The sequence below is a fragment of the Salvelinus namaycush genome, chromosome 21, assembly GCF_016432855.1.
Source record: "Salvelinus namaycush isolate Seneca chromosome 21, SaNama_1.0, whole genome shotgun sequence".
Taxonomy (NCBI): Eukaryota; Metazoa; Chordata; class Actinopteri; order Salmoniformes; family Salmonidae; genus Salvelinus; species Salvelinus namaycush.
The window spans coordinates 39,296,987-39,323,161 of record NC_052327.1 but is presented as its reverse complement, the minus strand read 5'-3'; the positions used below and the strand labels follow the sequence as shown (position 1 = coordinate 39,323,161).

At 41.6% G+C, this 26,175-nt stretch overlaps 1 protein-coding gene across 1 annotated transcript; it reads right to left on the bottom strand.

Annotated features, from left to right (window-relative positions):
- Positions 1–4,945: 4,945 nt before the first annotated feature.
- LOC120065900 (dynein regulatory complex subunit 6-like) lies at positions 4,946–25,819 on the bottom strand. The gene is made up of 14 exons (XM_039016943.1): positions 25,761–25,819; positions 22,038–22,405; positions 18,517–18,596; positions 11,189–11,289; positions 7,864–7,993; positions 7,307–7,405; positions 7,032–7,152; positions 6,428–6,590; positions 6,222–6,341; positions 5,978–6,104; positions 5,808–5,891; positions 5,536–5,673; positions 5,300–5,463; positions 4,946–5,168 (listed from the first exon to the last, which is right to left on the bottom strand). The coding sequence occupies exons 1-14, from the start codon at positions 25,817–25,819 to the stop codon at positions 4,946–4,948; spliced, it is 1,977 nt and encodes a 658-aa protein (XP_038872871.1).
- Between the last annotated feature and the right edge of the window lie 356 nt (positions 25,820–26,175).

Genomic DNA, 26,175 nt, shown 5'->3' with positions numbered 1-26,175 from the left:
AGAAGAGAAGTGCCTTCAGAAAATATTCACACTGGATTAAATTGAGATTTTGTGTCACTGATCTACACACAATACCCTAAACTGTCAAAGTTTAAATTATGTTTTTATAAATGTTTATAAATTCATGAAAAGCTGAAATGTCTTTGGTCAAGTACTCAACCCTTTTGTTATGGCAAGCCTAAATAAGTTCAGGAGTAAAAATGTGCTTAAGTCACATAATAAGTTGCATGGACTCACTCTGTGTGCAATAATAGTGTTTAACATGTTTTTTTATGACTACCTCCTCTCTGTACCCCACACATACAATAATCTGTAAAGTCACTCAGCCAAACTGTGAATTTCAAATGCCGATTTAACCACAAAGACCAGGGAGGTTTTCCAATGCCTCGCAAAGAAGGGCACCTATTGGTGATAGGTCATTTTTAAAAAGCAGACATCCCTTTGAGCATGGTGAAGTTATTAATTACACTTTGGATGGTGTATCAATACACCTAGTCATAGTCACTACAAAGATAAAGGCGTCCTTCCTAACTCAGTTGCTGGAGAGGAAGGACATCGCTCAGGGATTTCACCATGAGTCCAATGGTTTGTGACTTTAAAACATTTGGGAGTTTAATGGCTGTGATAGGCCAAAACTGAGAATAGATTAACAACATTGTAGTTACTCCACAATACTAACCTAATTGAGTGAAAAGAAGGATGCCTGTACAGAATACAAATATTCAGAAACATGCATCCAGTTTGCAACAAGGCACTGCAAGAAATGTGGTAAAGCAATTAACTTTTTTTCCTGAAAATAAAGTGTTATGTTTGGGGTAAATTCAATAGAATACATTACTGAGTACCACTCTTCATATTTTCAAGCATAGTGGTGGCTGCATCATGTTCTGGGTATGCTTGTAATCGTTAAGGACTGCAGAGTTTTTCAGGATTTGGAGCTAAGCACAGGCAAAATCCTAATGGAAAACCTGCTTCAGTCTGCTTTCCACCAGACACTGGGAGATTAATTCACCTTTCAGCAGGACAATTACTTAAAACACAAGGCCAAATATAGACTGGAGTTGCTTCCCAAGATGACATTGAATGTTCCTGAGTGGCCTAGTTAGTTTTGATTTAAATTAGCTTAAATCTATAGCAAGACTTGACAATGGCTGTCTAGCAATGATCAACAACCAATTTGACAGAGCTTGAAGAATAAAAAATTATAATAAATGGGTAAATATTGTACAATTCAGGTGTGCAAAGCTCTTAGAGACTTATTCTGAAAAACTCAGACAGCTGTAATCGAAGCCAAAGGTGATTCTAGCATGTATTGACTGGTTAAATACTTATCTAATCAAGATATTTGTGTTTTATTTCACATGAATATATATTTTTTTAAAGTTGTTCCACTTCGACAGAGTAATCCCACTTTGTATCACAACAAAAAGCAAGGGATGAATACTTTCTAAAGGCACTGTAAATGTTTTACAGAACTTGGTGTAAACAAGATGATTAAGTTGTAGATGGCCTGAGTCCCTGCTTAGATAAATCAAGGTTAAGAGTGAAAGAAGGAGTGGAACATCTGACAAAGAAAACATTTGAGAAGGAAGAGCGATAAACAGAAAGGTGAGAAGCCAGGAGAAGAGGATGTCGGACATCATTTATGGTGATTTCCTCTGAGATACAGCCTGTCTGTTCTCCTTGAGGACATGGAAACCATTAGCCTGTTAGCTCACTGGGTGGAACAGCATCTCACGTTTATGTTTCTTTGTCATACAGGTGATGCCATAGCGAGGAATGAGACTGGAGATATAATTGCAGGTAAGTGGGCCAATACTCCGTGCTACACTTGAAAGTAAAATTGTGTTAAGGTGATTAACATGAATGTACCATAAAATCTTTCAACTTTGACACTTGACTGATGGTTCTAATAATGGCTTCCTGAAGGTGTTGTCCAACAGTGGAAACATTGATGCGTACATAGGAGACAGTGGCAGCACAGAACTCCACTCTGAGCAAGGTAAACAAAATCTAACATTTTGGGTGGATGTACTGGGTATACAACGCTCAATAGGATGAGCCATATCTGGTCATCTATCTGAATCGTCTCTGATCTTTATTTCTCTGTCTCCAATGTTATACCTCTGACCCAGTCAGACATGCCACTAACTTTGAATAAAGCCAGAGTGTCTATGCATGCGGATGACTCAACATTATACACGTCAGCTACTACAGCAACTGAAATGACTGCAACGCTCAACAAAGAGCTGCAGTTAGTTTCCGAGTGGGTGGCAAGGAATAAGTTAGCCCTAAATATTTATAAAACTAAAAGCAGTGTATTTGGAACAAAACACTCACTAAACCCTAAACCTCAACTAAATCTTGTAATAAATAATGTGGAAATTGAGCAAGATGAGATGACTAAACTGCTTGGAGTAACCCTAGATTGTAAACTGTCATGGTCTAAACATATTGACTCAGTAGTAGCTAAGATGGGGAGAAGTCTGTCTATAATAAAGCAATGCTCTGCCTTCTTAACAACACTATCAACAAGGCAGGTCCTACAGGCCCTAGTTTTGTCGCACCTTGACTACTGTTCAGTCGTGTGGTCAGGTGCCACAAAAAAGGACTTAGGAAAATTGCAGTTGGATTAGAACAGGGCAGCACGGTTGGCCCTCGGATGTATAGAGAGAGCTAATATTAATAATGTCAATCTCTCCTGGTTGAAGTGGAGGAGAGATTGACTTCATCGCTACTTTTATTTATGAGAGGTATTGGACATGTTGAATGTACCGAGCTGTCTGTCTAAACTACTGGCACACAGCTCGGACACCCATGTATACCCCATAAGACATGCCACAAGAGGTCTCTTCACAGTCCCCAAGTCCAGAACAGACTATGGGAGGCACACAGTGCTACATAGAGCCATGACTACGTGGAACTCTATTCCACATCAAGTAACTGACACAAGCAGTACAATTTGATTTAAAAAACAGATTAAAAAAAACACCTTATTGAACAGCGGGGACAGTGAAGCAACACAAACATTGGCACACACACACACACACACACACACGCGATAACACACACACACACGCGATGTAATGTTATAAATATTGTATAACTGACTTAATTTTGCTGGACCCCATGAAGAGCTAATAGAGATCCATAATAAATACAAATAGTCATAAATGTTCACGATTCATTCAGGATTATCTGTAATCATGGTAGCATCCACATTTAATGTAGAAGTGTTTAGAAACATTCTATTCTTAATTATAATAAAAGTGACTCCAAAATGACACATTATTTACCATTCATTTCTTCTGAGCACAAACTAATCTGAAACACAACCAAAACGAACTGCAAATGCATCCAACAAGATTGTTGAGTCACAAGCTTGATGTAGTCATTGCGTGCTAGGAATATGGCACCAAATACTAAACTTTTCACTACTTTATTCATAAGAGGTGTCAATAATTTTGACCCCTACCCTTTTGAGGAAAACTATTAGAGGAAAACTATTACTTGTTAGACAAAATCTCTTTCTCTGAGAAATTGTATTAATATAACATATTAATTTCCCCCCAAAATATAACATACAATATAGCTCAGTATTTGATTTATTTTATGACAAGGAAAAATCTGTTGTTTTGACCCTGAGCAAGGTAGTTAACCCGTTGTTCCCCTGGCGCCGAAGACTTGCATGTCGATTAAGGCAGCCCCCCGTACCTCTGATTCAGAGGGGTTGGGTTAAATGCGGAAGACACATTTCAGTTGAAGGCATTCAGTTGTAATACTGACAAGGTATCCCCCTTTCCCTACAGTTATTATTGCTCATCTTTATCAAGGGTGTCAATTTCTTACCCAAGCAAACGGTCTACAATTGATTTTTGTTCTCAATCTATTGTTCTAGAAGTGAATATCATGCCCGAAAGTAAAGGCTATGCTACATATGTGATAACGGAAACTGCAGGCTATATTATATGTCTATATACAGTTGTAGCACATGATCATGGTTAGTAGAGGTAACTCAGTCATGTTTCTGCTTTAGCCAACTGTTGTTGTCATGAGAGGGCTCAAGCAGAAATATAGTGACATGCTGGCAGCCAGGCTAGTTCAGTCTTTGTGGTCATCAGCAGAGCTCTTAGATTGAAACACTGAACAACATTCAGGTCTCACATATTCAGTCAGGTATTGAGCTTGAAGTCTAACTGGACTTTTGAGAAGTTCAGAGACTGCTGTGGTTAGTGTGTGTGCAACAGTCAAAACTCTTAAGACTTTCTTACCACAGGGTGGAAACTGCAAAATGTACAAAATAGGTTTGGGGGGATCAATTTACTGTGAATAAAAAAAAAACGGGAAAAGTGTTGACACTGACAAAAAAATCGAATCATATCGAGGACATTTATTTTTTTATGATTATTTCCAAGCTAAAATTGTTTGCTTTATGATGTAATTATGAAATTCAATCATCTGTCTTGTGTTGCAATGCATAGAAGAAAGCTTTGACCTTTCTCCCACTCAGATGAAACAGTATGATGCAGACGCTTTGCATAAATGTATATACTGCATAAATGTATATACTGTATATACTGCATAAATGTATATACTGCATAAATTTATATACTGCATACATGTATATATTGTATATACTGCATAAATGTATATACTGCATACATGTGTATACTGCATAAATGTATATACTGTATATACTGCATAAATGTATATACTGCATACATGTATATACTGCATTATTTCTCAGATACAAAATATATATTTTTCTGGTTATTCGTCTTTGGCCATTCCTTTCTGTTGCTTGATATCTGAGCTAGAGTTAATGTAAGGTGCAGTGTATGTGTTAGGGATTTGATTTACCTTAGATTGTGAGGTGGTGTGTGTGTACTGTATAAACTAAGTCATTGTGCGTTTGTTTGTTTGTCTGCATGGACTGTGTGTGTATTCATGCTGTGTATTCATAGTCCTCTCCACAGGCCTTTATCAAATTCCTCTTTTTGTTGTTTCTTGGTGTTGGCTCCTCTTCCTCCCAGGTGTCCTGGATCTTGTCGGGTCGTCCGATTGGCTGTAGCAGCTGGCCAAGACTGTCATAGCCGAACCAGTAGGGGGCATCATCGTTACTGTGCTCCCACTTCTCAACACAGGGCTGGAGCCTCAGAGCCGCCTGCCTACGCTCACACACACACACACACACACACACACACACACACACACACACACACACACAGTGATTGTGCTCCCAGTGTTACATCTTTAGTTTCTGGACATTTCAGTTGAAGTGTGTGTATGCGTGTCTTACTTGGATATTCCCCTGCAGTAGACCATGTTGATGGTGTTGAGCTGTGGGCAGCCTGTCTGTAGGAAGCGTGGTGTGCGATCGGTCAGCAGAACACAGCCACTCACATCCAGCTCTCTCAGGAAGTGACGCCCTACTGTCAGGTACTGTACCGCCAGGTCTGTCATCTGATAGAGGAAGTGCATAGACAATAGGCAAGATATTTTGGTAATATTGTTTGTTTGTGTGTGTGTGAATACCTTTGGGCAGCCAGGCATGCGTAATGTGACTATAGTCCTGCAGTAGAAGGACAGAGCCTTGATGGCCTGGTCAGATAGAGCTACACAGTGAGACACGTCCATATACTCCAGACCTCTCGCCTGCCTGCAGAACTTCTGCTTTCACAGGGAGAGCAGGAGAGAAGAGGAGGAGGGTTACTTTAAGAAGTTAATTCCTTTAACACTCTTTCAATGAGGTGTCACAGACAGTCAAAAGGTACTGTTCAAACTGCAGAAGACAAAGTAAACAGTACCTCTATGCCAATGTCAGTGATCCATAAACACTCAGAGGCAACCAGCTTCTTCAGGCCAGGGTTCCCACCTAGAGCAATCAGCCCCTGAAAACATAAGTTGTGTTGTTGGAGTGTTTTAGATAGCTAACTGTAATACGACACACCTACACGGCAACGTATGGGGGCATTACCTGGTCCATGATGTTGCAGCCACTGATGTCCAGAGAGAGGAGAGAGGAACAGCTACTGAGCCACTCCAGACCAGAATTAGACAGGTTATCACAGTAAGACACACTCAGGTGGTTCAGCTTACTGCACCTGTACACACACACACCATGCCAGTCTGTCAGTGTGTACAGTACTTGTGTGTTATATATGCGTGTGTGTGCGTGCATGTCTGTGTGTGCGTGTGTGTGAGTTTTTATATGACCTTACTTTTGAGCCACCCTCATGATAGCTAAGTCGTTGATGCGGCTGCAGTTGCTCAGATTCAGCTCCCTCAGTTTAGAGGCAGAAGGCCCCTCAGTCAGGTACCGCAGCCCCATGTCACTCACCCTACGAACACACACGGGAAGTCAGGTAGCGCAGCCTGATATCATCTAACGTAGAGAGACAGAACACACACGCACACACACACACACCTGCTGCAGTGTGAGATGTTGAGGTAGACCAGGTTTTTGAGGGTGCCCATAGACTTTAGGCTGGAGTCAGTCATTCTAGGGCAGTCAGCAGCATGGAGTCTCGTAAGGCCTGGAGAGCTACGACACAGAGCCCTCCAACTGATGTCTGACATACGACTGTTACCTACAAAAACACACGGACAACTGTCATAACACACACCATAACAAACAAAGTGTGTGTGTTGATACTGCCCCTGAACCATTTGTCTTACATGACTAATCACATCCTCAGAAACAAACTGACCATCTCCTTTGGCTGAAGAGCTATAATGATTGGCTAATCACTTAACAGTGACTTGTGCCAGATACAGCCCTGTATAAGACCAAGAGTTAGAGGATAGCAAAAGTTTCAGGGTTGACCAACTACATGACCTGCTGGCTGCTACATCATGGTTTGATGTCACAGACCAATCACATGAAATGAGGCCTAGCGCCTCACTCAGTCACCCAATCAGAGCCCCTGTAGACGTCACCATGGCAACGATACTCACCACAATGATTGTTGCCAAGACAAATAAAGAACACTAATAAATAGACATGGAACATGACACGCACACACACTCACCATCAACACTGAACTTGGTGAGGTTGGCCACCTCAGCGATGGCTTTGAAGGCGGAGTCTGAGAGATGGGGCGTGTCCCATAGGGAGATGGCAGACAGAGAGTGACACTTAGAGGCCAGCTCCTATTGGAAGAAACCAGACTAAGTGACAGGCAGAGGTCCATTCACTCATTAATGACAGGTAGCCAATGGAGGTTAAAAATATGGTCTTACTCCCTATTGATAGCAATAATTTTGTCCAGAGCCTAAATTAGTTGTCTGGTAGCTCCATACATACCAGCACACAGCTGTCTGACAGAGTAGGCAGGTCATTGAAGACTATCTGCTGGAGCTGAGGGCAGCCCGCTGCTATGTACCTGAAACCTTCCACTGAGATCTGCTGGGACAAAACACCACACACAGAGTACATTAGAGAGTAGGTGGGTGAGAGAGAGATGGAGAGGGCCAGTGTGTACAGTTTGTAATTTTAAAACAAACAAGTTGGCTGCTCTCTGGAGAGCAAGTTGGCTGCTCTCTCTCTCTCTCTCTCTCTCTCTCTCTCTCGTACAACCACTCAACAAGCTGGAGTTGGACCAATGCTGGCTCTGGTGACTGTTGCAATCTAAAACCAGTGTGTTAGCTGTAGCCACCTCCTTCTCTCTTAGAGTCAGAGAGAGAACCTCTCTCAAATCCCAGTATCAACCTACAGACTTGTAAATGAGAGGAGCACACAAATTGACTTCAGTACAGCCGGGCAACATAGGACCCATACGTGTTGGAAAAGAGAGGAGCACACAAACTGATCTGGATATAGTTGAAGCAGATAGAAGAGGAGACAAACAGATAGGAACTGACCTGAGTGCAGCCAGAGAGGTCAAGGTGGATGAGCTTGTGGCAGCCCTTCCCTGAGGCCAGGTACTGTAAGCCTTTATCAGTGAACCTATGGCAGCATGCTAGACTCAGGAACTGCAGGTTCAGACAGCTCCTGGACAGACAGAGGGGGTTCAATATGTGAGCAGTACTGGGCAACAACTGGCTGTGTATTAGCCTCATATCCATACTGGAGCACCTGCAGTCTGTTATCGGCCTGATTTCACTAGTTCAAGTCTTCTCACAATCTTCAGTTTGTGAAGGTGTGGGGGTTGGATAGTGAGGATATGAATGATTATTTGACATCTGGCCGGGTTGCAGCAGTTGAACGACCAAGGTAGGATGTCAGGAAAGGGGGTGAGAGGGTTGGTGAGACGTGAGGTAGGCAGAGTTGTCAATTGACTGTGGCATTTGATTGGGAGAATCTTTTCTTTCAAAACCTAAGTTTAGACATTGTTAATCAAGAGAAATCCCACAAGAACAGAAAAGATGAAGGATGGACAAAGAGACAGAGAGGAGGAGAGAAGGGAACTGCCATAGAGAGAGAGCGGCCTATGGAATTGCTTTCAGGTGTAACATTCATTGGATACAAAGGAACATGGTCAAGGTCCTGCATGCGCACATGACTCACACACATTTGGTTTCTCTATTTCTCTCTCTGTTCCTCTCAGTATTTCTGTTTCGTCGTGCCACATCATCCCACTACATCACTGGGTATTGGGTAATCCTAACTGATTATGACATGAGTAATAGCTATGACCTGGGATTTAAGTGACTATTTTCCATTCAGAAGAGAGAGAAAGAGAGAGGGGGAGAGACCCAAATGGTTTAGATTAGGAGATGAGAGTTAGAGAGAGAGAAAGACCCAAATGGTTAAGATTAGGAGATGAGAGAGAGACCCAAATGGTTAAGATTAGGAGATGAGAGAGAGAGAGACCCAAATGGTTTAGATTAGGAGATGAGAGAGAGAGAGACCCAAATGGTTTAGATTAGGAGATGAGAGACCCAAATGGTTAAGATTAGGAGATGAGAGAGAGAGAGACCCAAATGGTTAAGATTAGGAGATGAGAGAGAGAAAGACCCAAATGGTTTAGATTAGGAGATGAGAGACCCAAATGGTTTAGATTAGGAGATGAGAGAGAGAGACCCAAATGGTTAAGATTAGGAGATGAGAGAGAGAAAGACCCAAATGGTTTAGATTAGGAGATGAGAGACCCAAATGGTTTAGATTAGGAGATGAGAGAGAGAGAGACCCAAATGGTTAAGATTAGGAGATGAGAGAGAGAGAGACCCAAATGGATAAGATTAGGAGATGACAGAGAGAGAGACCCAAATGGTTTAGATTAGGAGATGACAGAGAGAGAGACCCAAATGGTTAAGATTAGGAGATGAGAGAGAGAGAGACCCAAATGGTTAAGATTAGGAGATGAGAGAGAGAGACCCAAATGGTTTAGATTAGGAGATGAGAGAGAGAGAGACCCAAATGGTTTAGATTAGGAGATGAGAGTTAGAGAGAGAGAAAGACCCAAATGGTTAAGATTAGGAGATGAGAGAGAGACCCAAATGGTTAAGATTAGGAGATGAGAGAGAGAGAGACCCAAATGGTTTAGATTAGGAGATGAGAGAGAGAGAGACCCAAATGGTTTAGATTAGGAGATGAGAGAGAGAGAGACCCAAATGGTTAAGATTAGGAGATGAGAGAGAGAGAGACCCAAATGGTTAAGATTAGGAGATGAGAGAGAGAAAGACCCAAATGGTTTAGATTAGGAGATGAGAGACCCAAATGGTTTAGATTAGGAGATGAGAGAGAGAGACCCAAATGGTTAAGATTAGGAGATGAGAGAGAGAAAGACCCAAATGGTTTAGATTAGGAGATGAGAGACCCAAATGGATAAGATTAGGAGATGAGAGAGAGAGAGACCCAAATGGATAAGATTAGGAGATGAGAGAGAGAAAGACCCAAATGGTTTAGATTAGGAGATGAGAGACCCAAATGGTTTAGATTAGGAGATGACAGAGAAAGACCCAAATGGTTTAGATTAGGAGATGAGAGAGAAAGACCCAAATGGTTAAGATTAGGAGATGAGAGAGAAAGACCCAAATGGTTAAGATTAGGAGATGAGAGAGAAAGACCCAAATGGTTTAGATTAGGAGATGAGAGAGAGAGACCCAAATTGTTTAGATTAGGAGATGAGAGAGAGACCCAAATGGTTTAGATTAGGAGATGAGAGAGAGAAAGACCCAAATGGTTTAGATTAGGAGATGAGAGAGAGAAAGACCCAAATGGTTAAGATTAGGAGATGAGAGAGAGAGACCCAAATGGTTAAGATTAGGAGATGAGAGACCCAAATGGTTAAGATTAGGAGATGAGAGAGAGAAAGACCCAAATGGTTAAGATTAGGAGATGAGAGAGAGAAAGACCCAAATGGTTAAGATTAGGAGATGAGAGAGAGAAAGACCCAAATGGATAAGATTAGGAGATGAGAGAGAGAAAGACCAAAATGGTTTAGATTAGGAGATGAGAGAGAGACCCAAATGGTTTAGATTAGAAAATGAGAGAGAGAAAGACCAAAATGGTTTAGATTAGGAGATGAGAGAGACCCAAATGGTTAAGATTAGGAGATGAGAGAGAGAAAGACCCAAATGGTTAAGATTAGGAGATGAGAAAGACCCAAATGGTTAAGATTAGGAGATGAGAGAGAGAAAGATCCAAATGGTTAAGATTAGGAGATGAGAGAGAGAAAGATACAAATGGTTAAGATTAGGAGATGAGAGAGAGAGACCCAAATGGTTTAGATTAGGAGATGAGAGAGACCCAAATGGTTTAGATTAGGAGATGAGAGCAAGAGAGCGAGAGAGAGAGAGAGGGAAAGAGACAGACAGACAGGCACAGACAGAGATAGACAGAGTACAGGCTCTGTCTGCTTGGGCCAATGGGTACTTCAGCACAGAGGGAACAATAACAGTCCCTTATAACGGCTTTGCGGACAAGAGGTGGTAAAAGCAGCAACTGACATTAACCCAACAGGTGTTTGGGACATGAAATAATAACTGCAGCCCAAATAAATGCTTCACAGAGTTCAAGTAACAGATACATCTCAACATCAGCTGTTCAGAGGAGACTGCGTTAATCAGGCCTTCATGGTCGAATTGTTGCAAAGAAACCACAGGACACCAATAATAAGAAGAGACTTGCTTAGGCCAAGAAACACGAGCAATGGACATTATACCGGTCGTGTTCTACCTTGTGTTCTAATGAAATGGGAAACATTTTCCATCACTGGAGTAGCTGTGGTCTATGGGTGTTTACCTGGAGAGCTCTCTGAGAGTCCCGTTGGCCACATATGAGAAGGACAGGTTCAGGTAGAGCAGAGTGGGGCAGCCTTCTAGAATCATACACACCATCTCATCCTGGTGAAGGACAACACAAGGTTACATTTTATTCAAACCATCTCTGTATTTTACATTTATAGTGCCTCTGGTCCAATCACATATCACACATATTATAGCATTATATGACTATATAAGCATGCATAACAGCTCATAGCACATTACAAATGAGCCCTCAGAGTTCTTTATACGTCTCATAGACAGTGTTATCCAATCAAATCTAAAAACAAACAAGACCACTAAACTAACAACAATATATTTTTCATGGTACTCAGCTGTGGCCAAAGGCATGTAAAGAAAATCACCAACAGCTGCAACCACCTAGATGAGCCTGGTACCCCTTGACTTATTCCACATTTTGTTGTATTACAGCCTGATTAAATATATATATATTTTTATCTCACCCATACACACGCAATACTCCATAATGCAAAGGGAAAACACGTTTTCAGATTTTTTTCCCACATTTATTGAAAATGAAATACATAAATATCTAATTTACATACACTACAGTTCAAAAGTTTGGGTTCACTTAGAAATGTCCATGTTTTTGAAAGAAAAGCAATTTTTTTGACCATTAAAATAATATCAAATTGATCAGAAATGCAGTGTAGATATTGTTAATGTTGTAAATGACTATTTTAGCTGGAAACTGCAGATTTTTTATGGAATATCTGCATAGCCGTACAGAGGTCCATTATCAGCAACCATCCCTCCTATGTTCCAATGGCACGTTGTGTTAGCTAATTCAAGTTTATAATTTTAAAAGCTCACTGATCATTAGAAAACCCTTTTGCAATTATGTTAGCACAGCTGAAAACTGTTGTTCTAATTAATTCTAAAGAAGCAATAAAACTGCCCTTCTTTAGACTAGTTGAGTATCTGGAACATAAGCATTTGTGGGTTCGATTACAGGTTCAAAATGGCCAGAAAACAAATAACTTTCTCCTGAAACTCGTCAGTCAATTCTTGTTCTGAGAAATGAAGGCTATTCCACGGGAGAAATTGACAAGAAACTGAAAATCTCGTACAATGCTGTGTACTACTCCCTTCACAGAAGAGAGCAAACTGTCTCTAACCAGAATAGAAAGAGGAGTGGGAGGCCCCGGTGCACAATTGAGCAGGAGGACAAGTACATTAGTTTGAGAAACAGACGCCTCACAAGTCCTCAATTGGCAGCTTCATTAAATAGTACCTGCAAAACACCAGACTCAACGTCAACAGGGAAGAGGCGGCTATGGGATGCTGGCCTTCTAGGCAGAGTTGCAAAGAAAAAGCCATATCTCAGACTGGCCAATAAAAATAAAAGATTAAGATGGGCAAAAGAACACAGACACTGGACAGAGGAACCCTGCCTAGAAGGCTAGCATCCCGGAGTCGCCTCTTCACTATTTTATATTTTAGATTCTCAAAGTAGCCACCCTTTGCCTTGATGACAGCTTTGCATACTCTTGGCATTCTCTCAACCAGCTTCACCTGGAATGCTTTTCCAACAATCTTGAATGAGTTCCCACATATGCTGAACACTTGTTGGTTGCTTTTCCTTCACACTCTGTGGTCCAATTCATCCCAAACCATCTCAATTGGGTTGAGGTCGAGTGATTGTGAAGGCCAGATCATCTGATGCAGCACTCAATCACTCTCCTTGGTCAAATAGCCCTTACACAACCTGAAGGAGTGTTTTGGGTCATTGTACTGTTGAAAAACAAATGATAGTCCCACTAAGAGCAAACCAGATGGGATGGCGTATCGCAGCAGAATGCTGTGGTAGCCATGGTGGTTAAGTGTGCCTTGAATTCTAAATAAATCACTGACAGTGTCACCAGCAAAGCGCCACCACACCATCACACCTCCTCCCCCATGCTTCATGGTGGGAACCCCACATGCGGAGATCATCTGTTCACCTACTCTGCATCTCACAAAGACACAGTGGTTGGAACCAAAAATCTAAGATTTAGACTCATCAGATCAAAGGACAGGTTTCGACCGGTATAATGCCCATTACTCGTGTTTCTTGGCCTAAGCAAGTCTCTTCTTCTTATTGGTGTCCTGTGGTTTCTTTGCAACAATTTGACCATGAAGGCCCGATTAACGCAGTCTCCTCTGAACAGTTGATGTTGAGATGTATCTGTTACTTGAACTCTGTGAAGCATTTATTTGGGCTGCAATTTCTGAATCTTGTAACTCTAATGAACTTATGCTCTGCAGCAGAGGTAACTCTGGGTCTTCCTTTCTGTGGCGGTCCTCATGAGAGCCAGTTTCATCATAGCGCTTGATGATTTTTGCGACTGCATTTGAAGAAACTTAAAAAGTTATTGCAATTGTCGTGATTGACTCTACTTCATGTCTTAAAGTAATGATGGACTGTCATTTCTCTTTGCTTATTTGAGCTGTTCTTGCCACAATAAGGACTTGGTATTTTACCAAATTGGGCTATCTTCGGTATACCACCCCTACCTTGTCACAACACAACTGATTGTCTCAAACGTATTAAGAAGGAAATAAATTCCACAAATTAACTTTTAACAAGGCACACCTGTCACGCCCTGACCATAGAGAGCTTTTTATTCTCTATGTTGGTTAGTTCGGGGTGTGACTAGGGTGGGTCATCTAGGTGATTATGTTTCTATGTTGGCCTGGTATGGTTCCCAATCAGAGGCAGCTGTTTGTCGTTGTCTCTGATTGGGGATCATATTTAGGCAGCCATTTCCCCTTTGTGCTTTGTGGGATCTTGACTATGTATAGTTGCCTGTGAGCACTATAGCAGCTTCACGTTTCGGTTTGCATTTATTGTTTTCTTTGAGTTTCACTTCATAATAAAGAGGATGGAACCATACCACGCTGCATCTTGGTCCACTCATTATAACGATCGTGACAACACCTGTTAATTGAAATACATTCCAGGTGACTACCTCATGAAGCTGGTTGAGAGAATGCCAAGAGTGTGCAAAACTGTCATCAAGGCAAAGGGTGGCTACTTTGAAGATATATTTGGATTTGTTTAACACTTTAACACTTTTTTGGTTACTACATGATTCCATATGTGTTATTTCATAGTTTTGATGTCTTCACTATTATTCTACAATTGAGAAAATAGTAAAAATAAAGAAAAATCCTGGAATGAGTAGGTGTGTCCAAACTTTTGACTCGTACTGTACGTGTGCATGTTCTAGCGTGTGTGCATATGCATGTGTGTGTGTGTGTGTGTGTGTGTGTGTGTGTGTGTCTCTTCACAGTCCCCGCTGTTCCATAAGGTGTATTTTTTATATATATGTTTTTGCTTGCATCATATTTTTTATATATATTCTACTGCTTGCATCAGTTGTCTGATGTGGAGTAGAATTCCATGTAGTCATGGCTCTATGTAGTACTGTGCGCCTCCCATAGTCTGTTGACTTGGGGATTGTGAAGAGACCTCTGGTGGTATGACTTGTGGGGTATGCATGAGTGTCTGAGCTGTGTGCCAGTAGTTTAAACAGACACCTCGGTGCATTCAGCATGTAAACACTTCTTATAAAAACAAGTAGTGATGAAGTCAATCTCTCCTCCACTGAGTCATGAGAGATTTGCATGCATATTATTAATGTTAGCTCTCCGTGTACATTTAAAGGCCAGCCATGCTGCCCTGTTCTGGGCCAATTGTAATTTTCCGAGGTCCCTCTCTGTGGCACCTGACCACACAACTGAACAGCAGTCCAGGTGCGACAAAACTAGCGCCTGTAGGACCTTCCTTGTTGATAGTGTTGTTAAGAAGGCAGAGCAGCTATTTATTATAGAAGACTTATCCCCATCTTAGCTACTGTTGTATCAACATGTTTTGACCATGACAATTTAAAATCCAAGCAGGTTAGTCACAACTTGCAAAATTTTCAGCACTGGAGCTCCCCAGGGGTGCTCAAAATTGGCAAAGACCCCAGCCACTCCAGTCATAGACTGTTCTCTCTACTACCGCATGGCAAGCGGTACCGGAGTGCCAAGTCTAGGACAAAAAGGCTTCTCAACAGTTTTTACCCCCAAAGCCATAAGACTCCTGAACAGGTAATCAAATGGCTACCCGGATTATTTGCATTATGTGCCCCCCCAACCCCTCTTTTTACGCTGCTGCTACTCTCTGTTTATCATATATGCATAGTCACTTTAACTATACATTCATGTACATACTACCTCAATTGGGCCGACCAACCAGTGCTCCCACACATTGGCTAACCGGGCTATCTGTATTGTGTCCCGCCACCCACCACCCGCCAACTCCTCTTTTACGCTACTGCTACTCTCTGTTCATCATATATGCATAGTCACTTTACCCATATCTACATGTACATACTACCTCAACCAGCCTGACTAACCGGTGTCTGTATGTAGCCTCGCTACTTTTATAGCGTCGCTACTGTATATAGCCTGTCTTTTTACTGTTGTTTTATTTCTTTACTTACCTATTGTTCACCTAATACATTTTTTGCACTATTGGTTAGTAAGTAAGCATTTCACTGTAAGGTCTACACCTGTTGTATTTGGCGCATGTGACAAATAAACTTTGATTTGATTCACATTATTTATTACAATATTTAGTTGAGGTTTAGTGAATGATTTGTCCCTAAGATAATGCTTTTAGTTTTTGAAATATTTAGGACTAACTTATTCCTTGTCACCCACTCTGAAACGAACTGCAGCTCTTTGTTAAGCGTTGCAGTGATTTCACTCCCTGTATTAGCTGACGTGTAAAGTGTTGAGTCATCCGCATACATAGACACACTGGCTTTACTCAAGGCCAGTACCATGTCATTAGTAAAGATTGAAAAAAGTAAGGGGCCTAGACAGCTGCTCTGGAGAATTCCTGATTCTACCTGGATTATGTTGGTCCAGGCTTCCATTAAAGAACACCCTCTGTGTTTTATTAGACAGGTAACTCTTTATTCACCATATAGCAGGAGGTGTAAAGCTATAACACATACGTTTTTCCAGCAGCAGACTACGATCAATAATGTCAAAAGCCCCAATGAAGTCTAACAAAACAGCTCCCACAATCTTTTTATTATCAATTTCTCTCAGCCAATCATCAGTCATTTGTGTAAGTGCTGTGCTTGTTGACTGTTCTTCCCTGTAAGCGTGCTGAAAGTCTGTTGTCAATTTTTTTATTCTAAAATAGTATTATCTGGTCAAACACAATTTTTTCCTAAAGTTTACTAAGGGTTGGTAACAGGCTGATTGGTCGGCTATTTGAGCCAGTAAAGGGGCCTTTTATTATTCTTGGGTAACGGAATTGCTTGAGCTTCCCTCCAAGCCCGAGGGCACACACTTTCTAGTAGGCTCTGATTGAAGATATGGCAAATAGGAGTGGCAATATCGTCCGCTATTATCCTCAGTAATTTTCCATCCAAGTTGTCATAGGAATCAATACAAAACTTATTGTATGACCTCTTATACACTATATTAGGCCCTGCCTTTGGAACTTTGGTTTTCCTAGATGTGGCTAATATTTTGTTATATCTGATGGATCTGGATATTGTTTTAAAGCCAATTTCTGCAACATTAGTAAAGATGTGATCAATACATGGTGAGGATTTCATTGCATGTGCTGTTTGTAACTACCCTGGTAGGTTGACTGATTACAGATTTAAGCTTTTTCTTGAGTGGGGAGCTTGATGAAAGCCAGTCAATATTTAAATAACTCAGAAAATATACCTCTCTGTTGATATCACATACATTATCAAGCATTTCACACATTTTATCGAGATACTGACTGTTAGCACTTGGTGGTCTATAGCAGCTAAGTGTATGTGTGGGGTACAGAGATGAGATAGTCATTCAAAAATCATGCAACGTAGTCCATGCAACATATTTTGTGATTTGCTAAGCAAATTTCTACTCCTGAACTTATTTAGGCTTGCCATAACACAGTAGCGGTGCGTGGGTAAAATCACTGAGGAAGCCAAGATAATTGTGTTGTTTGTTCTATAAAATGCTAAAATGCTTGATAGCCTAACTTCCTAGCATGGGCAACAATGAACCAGGTAAGTTAGCTAGCTAATTAACGTGAGTCTAAAAGGGCCAGGCTACATATTGAACTTCAATCGTCTCAGGCCAGTGGCACACCATATTCATTTATGGTTAGATCAGAATTGCTGTCATAATCATTGGCCTGTCCAGAGAATTAAGTAAAAACCACAAGTCCAAATCCTCATCTCCATCCATGGCTTAGGAAAGGGACAATTTAGCAAGCTAGTTACTGCAGGACATCAACACAAGCAGACCAGAAACGAAAATGATGTTTTGCTTAGGATGTGATGTGAAATCCAAACTGGCCTCACTTGGGGCCGTTTTGCAGCACCAGGACAACCCACAGTCAAGCTTAGCGCAATGCTGATTGGCTCATCATTTTATCATTTGTTTATCAAGGGAAGCCAAATGCTTGCTGGCATCAATCAATCAAACGCTACGGCCGCAATATGTCATACTCTTTTAGCCCAGACAGCATCAGACACATGGGCTACACATACTGAGAGAGAGAGGCGCTGTTTACCTCGCTCAGATGATTTCTTCAGTGAGATTCAGCCACTTGCGAATTGATGGAAAATTATGAAAACACAGAAAGATAAGTGATTATATAATTGTTGGTTTTTATTGGTCAAATATTTGGGGAAGCCTGGCTTCCCTTGGTACCCATGAATACACACCACTGCCATAACAAAGGGGTTGAATACTTATTAACTCAAGACATTTCAGCTTTATATTTTGTATTAATTTGTAAACATTTCTTAAAACATAATTTACACTTTGAAATTATGGGGCATTGTGTGTAGGCCAGTGACACAACATCTCAATTTAATACATTTTAAATTCAGGCTGTAACACAACAAAATGTGGAAAAAGTCAATAGGTGTGAATACTTTCTGAAGTGAAGTTTGTTGACAAAATGTTTAATGTAGAAAATGTTCATATTATCCATAGGCATTTTATGTTATTTAAAGAATGTTGTGTAATCAGTAGAGATGAATCGTAACTGTAAATCACAATATACGAGAAGCAACTCCACCCTCCACCCGAGCCCTGATTTCATAATCTGACTTCAACTCTCTCTTTATGAGTGGTGATGAGGTTCAGAACAGTGCCATTCCATCACTGCTATGGAGAGAATTCATGAAAAGCATATCAACTAAAGATGAGGGAGATTTGCTGAATTTTTTCCTTCTGTTCTACAGTTGGGTTTTATTTCACTTCTGGAAGATAAGATAAGAGGGTAGTTTGTACCCGTGAGTAGACCTGGCCATTACTCACTTTAATGTTGAAACACTCTGACAGGTTCAGCTCCTGTAGGTTTCTGCATTCACCTGGGAAAGAGAGGGATACAAAGAGAGAGACAGAGAAGAGAAAAGTATCAGCAGAAACATTAGGATGTTTCCAGATGTGTGTTGTTTATTTTAAATCATATACTCGAGTGCAAATGCAGATAAACACGCACCGACAAACAAATCGCAGATTGTGAGGAATATTTAAGGACGTTTATATGAAAAGCATCTTTGAACTTGGTTCAAAGTCAACAAGCCCATAAATGATAGAGTACAACACTGTATTTCAAATCAAATCAAACTTTATTTGTCACATGTGCCGAATACAACAAGTGTAGACCTTACCGTGAAATGCTTACTTACAAGCCCTTAACCAACAGTGCAGTTCAAGAAAGAGTTAAGAAAATATTTACCAAATAAACTCAAGTAATAAATAATAAGGAGTAACACAATAAAATAACAATAATGAGGCTATATACAGGGGGTGCCGATACCGAGTCAGTGTGCGGGGGTACAGGTTAGAGGTAATTTGTACATGTAGGTAGGGGTCAATGTAGGAGGGAGGGGTCAATGTAATAGTCCGGTGGCCGTTTGATTAATTGTTCAGCAGTCTTATGGCTTGGGGGTAGAAGCTGTTAACTTCTTATGGCTGCAGGGGCAGTATTGAGTAGCTTGGATGAAAGGTGCACAGAGGTGCCCATAGTAAACTGCCTGCTCCTCAGTCCCAGTTGCTAATATATGCATATTATTATTCATATTGGATAGAAAACACTCTGAAGTTTCTAAAACTGTTTGAATTATGTCTGTGAGTATAACAGAACTCATATGGCAGGCAAAAACCTGAGAAGTTCCACTTCCTGTTTGAATTTTTTCTGAGGTGGCAGATTTTCAAACAAGCTCTCATTGAAATTACAGCGAGATATTGATGAGTTTTCACTTCCTACGGCTTCCACTAGATGTTAACAGTCAATAGAACTTTGTCTGATGACTCTAATGTGAAGGGGGGCCGAAGGAGACAGGAATGAGTAATCACTGCCACGAGCTGACCATGCTTTCACATGCGCGTTCACATGAGGAGGACCTCCGTTCCACCGCTCATCTGAAGTCAATCTAATTCTCCGGTTGGAACGTTATTCAAGATGTATGTTAACAACATTCTAAAGATAGATTCAGTACATCGTTTGACATGTTTCTACTGACTGTTACGGAACTTTTGGACATTTCGTCACGTTATAGTGGACGCTTTGTGACTCAGAATGTCCAAAAGTTCCGCTTTGTGACTTTGGAATTGTTTACCAAAAGCGCTAACCAAAGTAGCTAATTGGACATAAATAACGGACATTATCGAACAAATCAAGCATTTATTGTGGACCTGGGATTCCTAGGACTGCATTCTGATGAAGTTCATCAAAGGTAAGGAAACATTTATCATGTATTTTCTGGTTTCTGTTGACCCCAACATGGCGGCTAATTTGGCTATTGTTCTGAGCTCCGTCTCAGATTATTGCATGATTTGCTTTTTCTGTAAAGTTATTTTGAAATCTGACGCAGCGGTTGCATTAAGGAGAGGTATATCTATAATTCCATGTGTATAACTTGTATTATCATCTACATTTATGATGAGTATTTCTGTTGAAACGATGTGGCTATGCAAAATCACTTGATGTTTTTGGAACTAGTGAATGTAACGCGCCAATGTAAACTCAGATTTTTTTGTTATAAATATGAACTTTATCAAACAAAACATGCATGTATTGTGTAACATGAAGTCCTATGAGTGTCATCTGATGAAGATAATCAAAGGTTAGTGATTAATTTTATCTCTATTTCTGCTTTTTTTGAAAGCTATCTTTCGCTGGAAAATGGCTGTGCTTATTGTGGTTTGGTGGTGACCTAACATAATCGTTTGTAGTGCTTTCGCTGAAAAGCATATTTGAAATCGGACACTTTGGTGGGATTAACAACAAGATTACCTTTAAAATTATATAAGACACATGTATGTTTGAGGAATTTTAATTATGAGATTTCTGTTGTTTGAATTTGGCGCCCTGCACTTTCACTGGCTGTTGTCATATCGATCCCGGTAGCGGGATGCAGCCATAAAAGGAGCCTTTTGGTCCTAGACTTGACTACTTGGCTTGCAAGGGGTCTGTGGTATACGTAAGTCACCAGGTCAGTGTGAGAGTTATTTATCTCCCACACACATTGACTTCATGCTGTCAACTGAATTTACTGTCACACACTGTAACCTAAATAACCTAAATGCAGGAATGTAAATCAAACAATATTCCAGATATTGCAATTTAATAATTGTGATGCTTCAAAGTAACTCTCCAGTGGTTCTAGATTTCTATGAAATAGGACCTATAATTAATTACAATATGAGTGAAATAGTTAATTACTATTTTCTGGAAGGAAACTATGTTAAAATGCAGCTTTCTGTGTTGGAATGGTGTAGGTGTATCCCAACTAAACATGTGTCCTTCTAAACATGTGTTTGTGACAAATAAAATTTGATTTGAACAACAGAATGGTGTGGGCGTGTACCAGTCATTAAAAATATTCATGCAAGTAAGCCTCCCGGGTGGCGCAGTGGTCTAGGGCACTGCATCGCAGTGCTAACTGCGCCACCAGAGTCTCTGGGTTCGCGCCCAGGCTCTGTCGCAGCCGGCCGCGACCGGGAGGTCCGTGGGGCGACGCACAATTGGCATAGCGTCGTCCGGGTTAGGGAGGGTTTGGCCGGTAGGGATATCCTTGTCTCATTGCGCTCCAGCGACTCCTGTGGCGGGCCGGGCGCAGTGCCCGCTAACCAAGGGGGCCAGGTACACGGTGTTTCCTCCGACACATTGGTGCGGCTGGCTTCCGGGTTGGAGGCGCGCTGTGTTAAGAAGCAGTGCGGCTTGGTTGGGTTGTGCTTCGGAGGACGCATGGCTTTCGACCTTCGTCTCTCCCGAGCCCGTACGGGAGTTGTAGCGATGAGACAAGATAGTAATTACTAGCGATTGGATACCACGAAAATTGGGGAGAAAATGGGATAAAATTTAAAAAATAAAAATAAAAAATATTGATGCAGGTAGACCGCTGATTGGCCAGCTCATTCTCCTCAGGAGGATGACGTCATCCTCTATAAGGAAATAGGAAGCATTTTTATGTTTTTTTCTCAAATGTATGCTTTGGCCACAAACACGAGTATAGAATGAGTCAACAACATTATTTGTGTATAAGTTAACAGAATATGAACTTTTAAAAGTGAGATTTTCACTGGACAGTTACTTTGATGTCGTCATTTGTTAAGATTCTGTCCACTTTCTCTCTTTCCCAGTCACTCGCTCTCTCCCTACTCCATCTTTCCCCCTCTCTCTTGCCCTCTCTCCCTCTCAGCAGGGAAAGCAGCTGAATCCCATCATATCAGACACTGTCAACCTGCAACCCTCCGCTGTCCTTCATATGAAGTATAGTGCACTAATTTCTACCAATACCAACTGACGTCATATGGGACACATTTGTTGAACCCTGTGACATGTTCCAGTCCCACCCACCTGCCGTGGTTCCCCAGATTATGGTTGCTGGGCACCTGCAGGGTGCGAACCAGACTGTCGAGTGTGCAGCGGCAAGTCCAGGGGTTGTCATGGAGACGCAGGTAGCGCAGGGCTGGCATGGGGATGAGCGCCTCCTCGCTGAGCGTGCCCAGACGGTTGTGCTGCAGCAGGAGGGTGGCGAGGCGGGTCAGGCCCAGGAACACACCCTCCTCCAACACTGAGATTCGGTTCTGCTGCAGGTCCAGACTTATCAAGCCCTCGAAGCCAGAGAAGGCCCCGTCGTGGAGGGCACGGATACGGTTACGAGTGCTCCTCAATTAAAATTCCAGGTCGCACAGCAAAATATTTAGCCACATATGTGAGTAAAATGGTTGCACTGTGTAGTCTGATCTTTACCTAACTATCTACACTACCAGTCAAAAGTTTTAGAACTGTCACGCCCTGACCATAGAGAGCTGTTTATTCTCGATGGTGGTTGGGGCGTGACAATGACTAGGGTGGGTTATCTAGGTGTTTAATCATCTATGTTGGCCTGGTATGGTTCCCAATCAGAAGCAGCTGTTTATCGTTGTCTCTGATTGGGGATCATATTTAGGCAGCCATTCCCCTTTGTGCATTGTGGGATCTTGTTTTTGAGTAGCTGCCTGTGAGCAGCCCAGAACGTCACGTTTCGTTCGTTCGTTTGTTTGTTTTGTTTGGTGAGTTTTGATTTATTAAAATATGTGGAACTCTACGCACACTGCGCCTTGGTCCATTCATTATGACGAACGTGACAAGAACACCTACTCACTCAAGGGTTTTTCTTTATTTGTACTATTTTCTACATCGTAGAATGATAGTGAAGACATCAAAACTATGAAATTTACACATATGGAATAATGTAGTAACCAAATTTTAAACAAATCAAAATATATTTTATATTGGAGATTCTTCAAGTAGCCACCCTTTGCCTTGATGACAGCTTTGCACATTCTTGGCATTCACTCAACCAGCTTCACCTGGAATGCTTTTCCAACAGTCTTGAAGGAGTTCCCACATATGCTGAGCACTTCTTGGCTGCTTTTCCTTCACTCTGCGGTCCGACTCATCCCAAACCATCTCAATTGGGTTGAGGTTGGGGGATTGTGGAGGCCAGGTCATCTGATGCAGCACTACATCACTCTCCTTCTTGGTAAAATAGCCCTAACACAGCCTGGAGGTGTGTTGGGTCATTGTCCTGTTGAAAAACAAATGATAGTCCCACTAAGCCAAAACCAGATGAGATGGCGTATCGCTGGAGAATGCTGTGGTAGCCATGCTGGTTAAGTGTGCCTTGAGTTCTATATAAATCACAGACAGTATCACCAGCAAAGCACTCCCATACCATAACACCTCCATGTTTTACGGTGGGAAATACACATGCGGAGATCATCTGTTCACCCACATCGCATCTCACAAAGACATGGCAGTTAGAACCAAAAATCTAAAATTTGGACTCCAGACCAAAGGACAAATTTCCACCAGTCTAATGTCCATTGCTCGTGTTTCTTGGCCCGAGCAAGTCTCTTCTTACTGGTGTCCTTTAGTAGTGGTTTCTTTGCAGCAATTCGACCATGAAGGCCTGATTCACAGTCTTCTCTTAACAGTTGATGTTGAGATGTGTCTGTTACTTGAACTCCAAAGCATTTATTTGGGCTGCAATTTCTGAGGCTGGTAACTAATGAAGTTATCCTCTGCAGTTATCCTCTGGGTCTTCCTTTCCTGTGGCAGTCCTCATGAGAGCCAGTTTCATCATAGCGCTTGATGGGTTTTGCATTCAAGGTTCTGGAAGTTTTCCGGATTGACTGACCTTCATGTCTTAAAGTAATGCTGGACTGTTGCTTATCTTTGCTTATTTAAGCTATTCTTGCCATAATATGGACTTGGTCTTTTACCAAATAGGGCTATCCTATCATGACACAAGGCGAGACCCAGATGCAGACACAGGAAATAGATGGTTGGAGTCGTACAATGTTTAATAATCCAAAAGGAGTAGGTAAGAGAATGGTCGTGGACAGGCAAAAGGTCAAAACCAGATCAGAGTCCAGGAGGTGCAGAGTGGCAGAAAGGCTAGTGGTCAAGGCAGGCAGAATAGTCAGGCAGGTGGGTACAGAGTCCAGAACAGGCAAGGGTCAAAACTGGGAGGACTAGAAAAAAGAGAATAGCAAAGGCAGGAGTACAGGAAAAAACGCTGGTTGACTTGGAACATACAAGACGAACTGGCACAGAGAGACAGGGATAAATACACTGGCCCAGAGAGACAGGAAACACAGGGATAAATACACTGGGGAAAACAAGCGATGCCTGGATGGGGTGGAGACAATAACAAGGACAGGTGAAACTGATCAGGGTGTGACATATCCTCTGTATACCACCCCTACCATGTCACAACACAACTGATTGTCTCAAACACATTAAGGAGGAAAGAAATTCCACAAATTAACTTTTAACAAGGCACACCTGTTAATTTAAATGCATACCATTCCACACCTTATTAAGCTGGTTGAGAGAATGCCAAGAGTGTGCAAAGCTGTCATCAAGGCAAAGGGTGGCTACTTTGAATAATCTCAATTATAAAATATATTTTGATTTGTTTAACACATTCTATTTGTGTTATTTCCTAGTTTTGATGTCTTCACTATTATTCTACAATGTAGAAAATAATAAAAAATAAAAACCCTGGTATGAGTAGGTGTATCCAACCTTTTGAATGGTACTGTAAATTATCCTTGGTACAACCTTCTTAAAACTATTTCATATTGCTTAGTAGAACCCCCTCCCACCCCTCCCCCGGCTTAGACAGGGCTTAGACTGTAGAGGGTTATTAAAGGTTTATGTCTCTGAGCATGTTTTTGTCCAGCCTCATGTTTGTGTTTCTCTGAAAATTCCCTTCAGATGTGGATTACCATAATTACATAAATTTACTTAGTCGGCAAGCAGGTTAGAACGAAAACACGAGTAAGTGTGTGTACATGTGAGTTTGTGTGACAGAAGTGTTTTTTTTATCTCATAAAAAATTATTATTTACATAAATTATAAGAATAAAATTATTATTTACAAAATTCTTATTTACAATAACAACCTACCCCGGCCAAGCCTGGATAACGCTGGGCCAATTGTGCGCTGCCTTATGGGACCAGATGTTATACAGCCTGGATTTGAACCTGGGACTGTAGTGACGCCTCTTGCACTGAGATGCAGTGCCTTAGACCGCTGCGCCACTCGACAGAGCTATCAACTCTCTTCCCCCACTCTCACTCTGTATACACTCAGTGGCCAGTTTATTAGATACACCCCCCGTTCACGAAAATGGTGTGCTACTGCAGACAGTGAGTCACATGGCCATGGCTTGCTATATAAAGCAGGCAGACAGGCATCAAGGCATTCAGGTAGTTTCAATTGAATGTTAGAGTAGGCAAAACGAGTGACCTAAGGGACTTTGAGCGTGGTATGATCGTTGGTGCCAGGCACGCCGGTTCCAATATCTCAGAAACAACTAGCCCCCTGGGCTTTTTCACGCACGACAGTGTCTAGGGTTTAATGAGAATGGTGAGACAAACAAAAATATCCAGTCAGCGGCAGGTCTGTGGGCGAAAACAGCTTGTTGATGAGAGGTTGAAGGAGAATGGCAAGAATCGTGCAAACTAACAGGCGAGCCACAAACAGGCTAATAACGGTGCAGTACAACAGTGGTGTGCAGAACGGCATCTCGGGAACCCACAACTCGTCAGTCCTTGTCACGGATGGACTATTGCAGCAGACAACCACACCGGGTTCCACTCCTATCAGCGAAAAACAAGAAGAAGCGATCACCAACACTGGACAATTGAGGAGTGGAAAAACATTGCCTAGTCCGATGAATCCTTGTTCCTATTGTGTCATGCTGATGATAAAGTCAGGATTTGGCGTAAGCAGCAGTAGTCCATGGTCCCATTCTGCCTGGTGTCAACAGTACAGGCTGGTGGCGGTGGTGTAATGTTGTGGGGAATATTTCCTGGTACACGTTAGGTCCCTTGATACCAACTGACTAATGTTTCCATGCCCAGAAGAATTCAGGCTGTTCT